We start from the raw sequence: 9,499 nt of genomic DNA on the forward strand, positions 1-9,499 counted from the left end.
GCTTACTCACATTTGAACCCCATCTGCTTCAGCTTCACACCTCAACTTCTACAAAAAACACCAACAATGATGTCTCAAGTCACACTGCTGCTGATCTGCATGCTTTTCTCCAAAGGTAATGAAGTTCACAATTTGAACATTTTATACATTTTATTTTTCTTCACTGAAAACTGAGCTGGTTCTGTTTATAATTTTCATTCTCATGTTTTTTCAGCGCTGTCACTGAGTTGTTTTCAGTGTCTGCCACCAGGAACATGTGTACAGACAACCTGTTTAGATCAGTGTCTCACTACAACCGCTTCTGTGTACACAAGTAAGTGTGTATGTGTATGCATATATATATATATATATATATATATATATATGTATATATATATATATATTTTTTTTTTTTAGTGAAGTGAAGTGACTTGTGGCCAAGTATGGTGACCCATACTCGGAATTTGTGCTCTGCATTTAACCCATCCTAGTGCACACACACAGTAGTGAACACACACACACCGTGAACACACACCCCGAGCAGTGGGCAGTGGGCAGCAGTGGGCAGCCTTTTTTGCTGCGGCGGTTCTGTGCCTTGCTCAAGGGTCTCACCTCAGTCGTGGTATTGAGGGTGGAAGAGAGCGCTGGACCTTCAGGTTCACCTTCGGGTTGCAAGTTCGACTCTCTATCCATTAGGCCACAACTGCCCCCATACGAAATAATATTTTGACTAATATGATCTAATATGAGTTACTAATATGATCTTCACACAGGATAAACTGTATGTAATTGAAATCAGTATCATTTTCAGTCTGTGTCTGATTGTGTAATCACACTGGTATGTGGAATGTACTGTAGATGGTACAAACGTGGGAGATTATAGTATAAAGACTTGCAGCCTGGCGGGACTGTGTACAAGCGGGAGCCTGAACGTGGGAACATTGAAATTGACTAGCAATGCCAAATGCTGCAGCACTGACCTCTGCAACAGTGAAACACTGCAAGGTAAAACCAAGCGCTTCTGAAAGTTGTTAGGTTTCTGTTTTTACTGTCATTTACTTTAAATCTGATAGATTTGATCTTTTTTATTTTACTTTAAAAAATTTGTTATTTACTCTTTGGAAGTTCCTCTTTATCAGCGTGTTGTAGGCCTGAAAGAGCATAAGGCTTGAATTTTACAGTAGATTATAGTCTAGCTCCAAATTATTGTTTTGTGTATTATTAGAATGATTCCTGGTGACATGTAAGACATAATGAGCAGTGAGTTTGATTTTATTTCTTTATTAAGCTCTTCCAGCGCAGGCTTCCAATGGGAGAATGTGTTACAGCTGTGACGGTACCAGTTGCTCGGGAACAGTGAGCTGTGAAGGAGTTGAAGATCGCTGCTTCACTGCATCAGGTGAACATATCCATATCCCAGTAACACTTCCTGTAACAAGCATAGACCATTTCCCAGAAGAGAGCTCTAACTTACAGTTTTGCCCATGTGGTGTGATATGGCCCAACACGAAGCGGAGTTACTCTTCCCACCCTGAAGTGTATTATCATATAACTGAATGGTCCAAAGTGTGTTATTCCACTTATACCACAGTGATTTGCCCATGATTACAATTTAACAGCACGTTGCCCTTTGTAACATCCACAGGACAGGTTAGTCCCTTAAGTCACTTAAGTTACAGCAACAGTTAACAGTCTTTCCCTCACCAGCATCTCCTTCATCTCTCTCTCAGTGTTAATGAGAGAAAAAACAGTGTAAAAGTGTAGACTCCTCTGTTCTGAAGTTCCCATGTTGGGAAACTTTCCAAAGCACTGTAACTGTTACAAAGATGTGACACTACAGAATCCTTCCATAAATGTTAAACTAAAGTCTGCTAACAGAAAACTTCACCACATCAATGATTATGTGTTCTTCTTTGTTAAACAACATTGTATTTTTAATCTGTTTATTATTAGTCATAGATTATGTTGAGGTTCTGTATACACAAGTACGAGCTGTCACTATAGTAAAAATAACATATTAGAACGAGCACAAGGGTCATTCTTGCCTAAGCTCCTCTGTCCTGAAGTGTTTCCCAGAACTTTATGTTACAAAGTAATGACACTGGAGACTCCTTCCATAAATTACAAAATGATTCACCACTGGAGCTCTTCATAATGCAAGATGAGCATTGTGATTACTGAGAATTACTGAAAATAAATAAAACACAGATGTATTTATTTATTTCTGTCTATTTATTCTTCTCTTTCTCTCTCTCTCTCACTCTCTCTCTCTCTCTCTCTCAGTTCAACAAGGGAACAGCAGCGTGTCTTTTAAAGGATGCGTGTCCAAGAATATCTGCGTTGCGGCTGCATCAACAAGCATTCTAGGATTCAGTCTGTCAAATGTGCAGTGCTGTGAGGGGAATCTGTGTAACGGTGCTGAGAGCTTCACACTGAGTTTCCTCCTCATGATCGTCCCTCTGCTCTCCTCCATCCTCTTCTACTGAGCTCAGAGCTGATGTAGCTCCTTTGTAGCTTTATCTAATGCGAAGTTAAAATGGAAGTAGAAGGGTAATAGTAATATATGTTTATTTTTGGTTTTTATGATTTTTTACACTTGTCTTAGTACTACCTGAGTTATACTTTTGTTACACTTTTGTTTGTAAATCAATTATGAAATCAAAAAGTCTTTAAACTTTAAGCAACAACATCCACATAAATGAACAAGTAAGAAATGGGATATTTCGTAATCAGGTCTATAGATTTTATTATATTTATTACCAATTGCTATATTGTAAGGTAACCAAACTGCTTTGTCGTGTACATGCTTATTAAATATATGTAATAAAGGAACATATATATATATATATATATATATATATACCCTTGTGTGTCTGGAAGAAGTCAGGTCTTGCTTCTGTCACATAGCTTAAAAAATAAATTCATGAAGAAAGAAGTTAAACAGGATTAAACAACGAGCTGGTATTTGACCTGACAGGAAACAGAGTGAAATAAAATGAGTAAACATGAGTTTGTCAGATTTACATTAAACATTGTCAGATAAAATTAAACTCTTGTCTTAGTCTCATTTTGCTCTGATTAGTAAAGCAGTTCCTTCACTGCTAATCTTTGGCAGTGGCTAATTTTCCTGAGAACTTTGTTTTTCTCTTTGCTATTACCTGGGTGGAGAATATCTGTTAATAATCTGTCATACTTGAGTAATTATTTATAACATAACAGGACACACCTGGGCAACAAGAAATACCTGTTAGTCACATGTTCCAATATTTTTGATCACTTGAAATGGGTGAGATCAAACAAAAGTTGCCATGCTCTAAGTTGTTTAACACATCTAGATGTACATATCAGGAAATGAAAGCTGAAATTCTGATCTATCAACTCATTCATCTTTTGATCTCAAACACAAATGTTTTCAGTGTTTAGCAAAAACAATAGTACAGCCCTGCCGTTCCAATATTTTTGAAGTAGACTGTATATTTATTTAGCCTGTTTGCCGTCTCCACCGAATGGGTGCCGTTTGCTTGCTGTAACTCTTCCAAAATAAACTTCATTTTTTAAAATCTTTTTTCAACACTGAATCTAATAACACCTATATTTAACATATATATTCAAAATGTGTATTGGTCAATCTCAGGTAATTTTATTTCATTTTTACAAGGTTTCTATATGGAAGATGATGGAAGTTACCAAAACTCATGTGTCATTTAAAAAGCATGTTTAAAAGCATGTCAACTAATTCCTTTGCTTTCTCCTCAAGAAAGTGTTTATTGTCAAGAAATGGTTGGTTATATGTTCAAGTAATTGATATTTGTGACTAAAAATTCACTACATATGCACACAAGTTGTATTTTTCTTAAAAATGCAGAGCCATTTATTCCTTTTAAAGGAGACCCAAACCTCAAGTTTATCAATTTTTTTATCATGTAATTTATTAAACAATTGGATAAATGATGGACCAAACATAATTAAAAAAAATTGTGGGTTAACTTTATTTTTTAGGGAAAAAAAAAATTAGTAGCAGGAATGAACATTGGGTAACAGGAATGTGTGTCCATATATGCATGCATGCATGCGTGTGTGTGTGTGTGTGTGTGTGTGTGAGAGATTTCTGTGTTGAAGGGATGTGCTACAGTACCCTCTGAAAGTTGAGGCTAATGGTGTGCATCGGGTACATTTTCAGGATTTTTCCCATTATTCCATTATTCCTAAACTTTCCAATCTTTCTCACTTATATACAAATCGGATGCATCAAAGTTAACCATATAGTGTTTGTAGTGATGGCTTCATCGTTTGTGCAGAATCCTATGGAGCTCGGAGAGCAAATAATAAGAAGGGCACTTTGAAGAAAAAGAAAAGAACTAGGGACAGACACAATCCCCTGGATTTTCCTGATGATCACCTGTATGAAAATATAGATTTCTGGGCAGATGGTATAGTTTACAGACTTGGTGTTCCTTTTGGGATTGGGATTTACTGTTATGAAAGAAACTGCCCACCTACAATGTAACACCAGGCCATGCAATTGCACCACTTGTCCACCAGAGGTCGCCCAATGGTTGCCATGACCACTAATTACAGGAATAACTCATTACTGCATTCTTTTTATAATTACCTTTCATACATTCAGAAAGTTTGTGAGTTCACAAACCATGAAAACCACTGGTAAGCCTCAAAAACAGGAAGACTAGATGAGAGTTCCCCAAAAACCTTCTGAGTACAAAAAAAAAGCCTGTACAGTTCCGGGACAATCTATGGAGAGTGGAGACAAAGATCAACTTGTAGAAGAATGATGGGAAGAGAAGAGTATGGAGAAGGGAGAACTCGTGTATGGAGAACTACTAATAAGGGAAGTACCACCTCATCTTATGGTGTGGGGGTGTGTGGGTGCCAGTGGAACTGGTTCCCTTGTATTTATTGATGATGTGATTGCTGGCAAAAGCAGCAGGATGAATCCTGAAGTGTTTAGGGAGATATTATCTGCTCACGTTCAGTCAAAAGCTTCAAAACTCATTGGATGGCATTTCACAATGCAGATGGACAATGACCTGAAGCATAATTTGAAAGCAACCCAAGTGGTTTTTAAGGCAAAGAAGTGGAATGTTCTGCATTGGCTAGGTCAGTCACCTGACCTCAATCCAGTTGAGCTGCATTTCAATTGTTGAAGGCAAATTGCCCAAGATCAAGCAGGAAATGAAGACAGCTGCAGTAAAGGCCTGGCAGAGCATCACCAGGGAAGAAACCCAGCGTCTGGTGATGTATACTGGTTCCAGAATTCAGGCAGACTGCAGAGGATTTCCAACCAAGTATTAAAAATGAATACATTAATTTATGATAATGTTAGTTTGTCCAATTACTTTTGGTCCCTTAAACAGTGAGGGACCACATATAAAAAGTGCTGCAATTTTTTTACAACATTCGCCCATTCTAGATAAACATACTCTCAATTTAAAGCTGAAAGTCTGTGCTTTAATTCATCTTCATAGTTCATATTTAATTTTATATTATACTATAGTAAACTTTGACAAATAACTTTGTCACTGTCCACATATTTACAGGCCTGACTGTATAATGTAGGCTTTAAGGGCTGTATTGTATTCAGTGTTAGATTAAGTGCACACAGTGAGGATGTAGTACTGAAAATGAGCACATTGTTATTCAGACCTCAGAGATCTTCTGCCTTAAGCGCTATTCAGAAGTTACATGAGAGTTAGATGTAAGGTGCAGGAGTTTGAGTAAAACAGAGGCGTGTCTCAGTTTCACGCATCTCTGAACCTGTAGTTAAGCATTTTTCTTGAGTTATATCGACTCTAGCGCGGACAGTTTGATGTCACCACAACGTGTCTTGCTGAACTTTATGTTTTGAATGTAAATACACTCTATGGAATGGCATCTGAGGCCAATATTAAAACACATAAATATGACACTACTAATTATTTAATAGTATTATCACTATAAAGTCTGCACATTTGACATTGGAGGAAAAGCATCTTAATCAGGACATTACTTATCTCTAGCAGCATTTTTTAATGGATAAAGTTGTAAATGTGAACTTAAAGTGAGCTGTAAGTATAACAGATGAGTGCTCGGTCAGCTTATCCTTCATTCCAAGGGCATGTTCCCCTTCAGGAACTCGAGCTGCGTCACGAAACGCTATGGGAACGCCCCCGCGTGACCGCGCTCTGAATCATGTGTCTAATCCGTCCAATGGATGGGCGAGACGTCACGGGCGGGGTGACGTAGCGACCCGGAAGCATAAAAGCCCGAGCGGCGAGCCCCGCGTTAGCTTCCTGTTTTCAGCAAGCGCTCTGTGTTTATTGTCTGTCTATTTTTTGTCTGATTGGTGTTTTATCGTTGGCATGCCTAAAGCCAAGGATAAGACGAAGGGCGAGAGCGGGCAGCGCTTCAGGCCGTGTGTTCCTCCCTGTCCGCGATTTATTACGGGCGGGGATACACACAGTCTGTGCGTTGCCTGTTTGGGAGCGGAGCATGTTCAGTCGGCTCTCGAGGGAGCCGGCTGCGCACATTGTGATCGTTTACCGCTGCGCACTCTCCGCTCCCGCTGGGCTCTCTTTGAGGAGGGAGCCCTCACTAGCGTGCCTCGCGGTGCCGGCCCCGCTTCTGCCGAGGCAGAGCGGCGGTTGCGCTCGTGGGGCTCGCAGATGGACCTGGCGGAGGGAATGGAGACGGGCCCGTCCCTTTCTCCTTCCTCACCCTCCAGGTCCTCTGTCCCCTCCCTGGGCTCGGAAGCACGCTCTGCGGTTTCTTCCCCCCGGGGAGCGGACTCGGCGCTCCACCTATCGTCCTCCGAGGAGGTCGATGTGGAGAGCGTCGACCCTGAGCCGCAGTCTCCTCAATACGGGGAGCTGCTCGAGGTGGTGGCGCGGGCAGTCGCTAAGCTTAGCATTGACTGGCCCGCTGAGTCACGGCCTGAGCCTCAGGGCTCTAGACTGGAGGAGCGTTTTTTGCACAGTAGGCCGCCACCTCCGCCCCGGAGCCTGCCCTTTTTTCCGGACCTCCACACTGAGGTGTCGAGGTCCTGGAATAGGCCATTTTCGGCCCGGTTGTTCAGCCCCACGTCTTCCCATTACGCTAATGTGGCGGGGCTGGACTACTCCGGCTACAGGGCGATGCCCAGGGTTGAACAGACACTAGCCAGCTATCTGTCCCCTGCTGCTGCATCGTCCCTGAAGGCTCCGGCGTTGCCTACCAAGCCGCTGCGGACCACCTCAGCGCTGGTAGGCAAGGCGTACACGGCAGCAGGTCAGGCCGGTGCGTGTCTGCACACCATGGCGGTGTTACAGGCGTACCAGGCTGACCTGCTTAAAGAGCTGGATGAGCAGGGGGAGAGTACGTCTGAGCAGGTAGCTGAGCTCAGGCGGGCCGCTGATCTGTCCCTCCGCGCCACCAAGGAGACTGCCCGTGCTATCGGTCGGTCTATGGCAGTCCTGGTGGCGGCAGAGAGGCATCTCTGGCTGACCCTGTCCGATATGAAAGAGAAGGACAGGGTCGTGCTCATGGACGCCCCGCTTACTCCCTCGGGCCTGTTTGGCGACGCGGCAGACTCCGTCGTCGAGAGATACCAGCAGGCCCGTGCTCAGGCGGCGTTCCAGCGGTTCCTCCCCCGTCGCTCTCTAGCTCGTGGGGCTGCCGGGCGGGGGCAGCCCCCTCCGTGTACGGCCCCCTCCTACAGGGAGGCCCAAAAGCAGAGTGTCGCCTCCCGTGCTCCCCCGAGGCGGGAGCAGGAGTCGCGACGACGCTCTGGGCCCGGCCCTTCGGGCACTAAGGCGGATCTGAGGACCGTCCTCATGTCCAGAAGGGCCGCGGCTAAGAAGCCCTGATGGTTTTGGCCCAGGGCTTCCGAGGGCGGGCCCCTCTGGGGCGACGCGGCGTACACCTCATCTTACGGTGCCCGGGTCCCCCCAGTGCCCTCAGGAGGTTGATCTGCCAACCCTGCCACCTATGGTGCTTCAGGGCGCAGCGGTCTCCGGCGAGCACCTCTCCCAGTTCTCGCCCGGCAACATAGCGGGTCTGGGAGGCTCGCGGCCTCTCCTGAGGCCTTCGCAGCGGTTAGCTCATTTCACCCATGTCGGTTCGCCGCCTCAGGGCACCCAGCTAACCGCTTCTATTACACCAGAGGTCAGTCTCGAGAGACTGATTCCCTTAGTGAGCTTTCTGGCAGCGTGGAAACTTCTGCCGAATGTGTCTCATTGGGTCCTGCGTACTGTAGAAAGAGGCTACCGAATTCAGTTTGGCTCGCCTCCGCCTCGTTTTTCTGGGGTTCTTCCCACTGTGGTGGGTCCCGAGCAGGCTCTGGTATTGGAGCAGGAAGTACGTACTCTCCTGAGGAAGGAGGCCATCGAGGTGGTCCCTCCTCACGACAGGGAGTCAGGGTTCTACAGCCGGTACTTCATTGTTCCCAAGAAGGGGGGAGGGCTGCGTCCCATTTTGGACTTGCGGCAATTGAACCTCTCAGTCGCTCGACTGAAGTTCAGGATGCTTACGGTCACTCAGGTCATGTCTCAGATCAGGTCCGAGGACTGGTTCGTCACGATCGACCTTCACGAAGTGCGTGGATGCTGCCCTGGCTCCTATGCGACTACAGGGCATCCGCATACTGAACTATATCGACGACTGGTTGATTTTAGCTCATTCAGAGCAGATGGCGGCTCGGCATCGAGATGCCGTTCTCGCCCATATGAAGGAACTGGGGTTAAGACTAAACGGCGAGAAAAGCGTGCTTTCTCCAGCTCAGAGAACCGCTTATCTAGGCGTCGTGTGGGATTCGACCACGATGCAGGCACGTTTGTCTCCTGCTCGGATCGAGTCGGTCCTCACAGCGGTCGTGAGAGCGAAAGTAGGCCGGTCACTCACTGTAAAGCAGTTTCAGAGACTGCTGGGCCTATTGGCAGCTGCGTCCAACGTGATACCGTTTGGCCTGCTGCACATGAGACCCCTACAGTGGTGGCTCAAGACCAGGGGGGTTTTCCGAAACAAAGGAAACCCGCTCCGCATGATCAAGGTCACGCGGCGATGCCGCCGTGCCTTAGCTGTGTGGAGAGAACCTGGGTTCTTGTCTCAGGGCCCGGTCCTGGGAGCTCCTGGTCGCTGCGTAGTGCTAGCGACGGATGCGTCCCTCACCGGATGGGGAGCGGTCATGGGTGGCCGTCCTGCCCGTGGTCTGTGGAGCGGCCGCCATCTCACTTGGCACATCAACCGCCTGGAGATGCTGGCCGTGTTTCTAGCTCTGAAACACTTTCTCCCAGACCTAAGAGGCCGCCACGTGTTGGTGCGCACCGACAACACGACGGTGGTCTCTTACATCAACCGCCAGGGAGGTCTGCGTTCGCGCCCCCTTTACAGGCTGGCGCTCCAGATCCTTGTGTGGTCCCAAGGGAACCTCCTCTCATTGACAGCGGCCTACATCCCTGGTCATCTCAATGTGGGAGCGGACGCCCTGTCGAGGCAGGGGCCGGTGCCCGGGGAATGGAGACTCCACCCCGAGGTGGTGGAGCTCATATGG

General features: G+C 45.9%; 1 protein-coding gene across 1 annotated transcript; it reads left to right on the forward strand.

Moving 5' to 3' along the window:
* Positions 1-3,029, forward strand: LOC113530412 (urokinase plasminogen activator surface receptor). The gene is made up of 5 exons (XM_026920351.3): positions 1-115; positions 215-313; positions 838-984; positions 1,268-1,378; positions 2,263-3,029. Exons 1-5 carry the CDS (start codon positions 67-69, stop codon positions 2,463-2,465), a joined length of 609 nt encoding a protein of 202 aa, XP_026776152.3. The 5' UTR covers positions 1-66; the 3' UTR covers positions 2,466-3,029.
* The last annotated feature ends 6,470 nt before the right edge of the window (positions 3,030-9,499 follow it).

This window comes from Pangasianodon hypophthalmus, chromosome 16 (assembly GCF_027358585.1).
Source record: "Pangasianodon hypophthalmus isolate fPanHyp1 chromosome 16, fPanHyp1.pri, whole genome shotgun sequence".
In the NCBI taxonomy this organism is placed as follows: Eukaryota; Metazoa; Chordata; class Actinopteri; order Siluriformes; family Pangasiidae; genus Pangasianodon; species Pangasianodon hypophthalmus.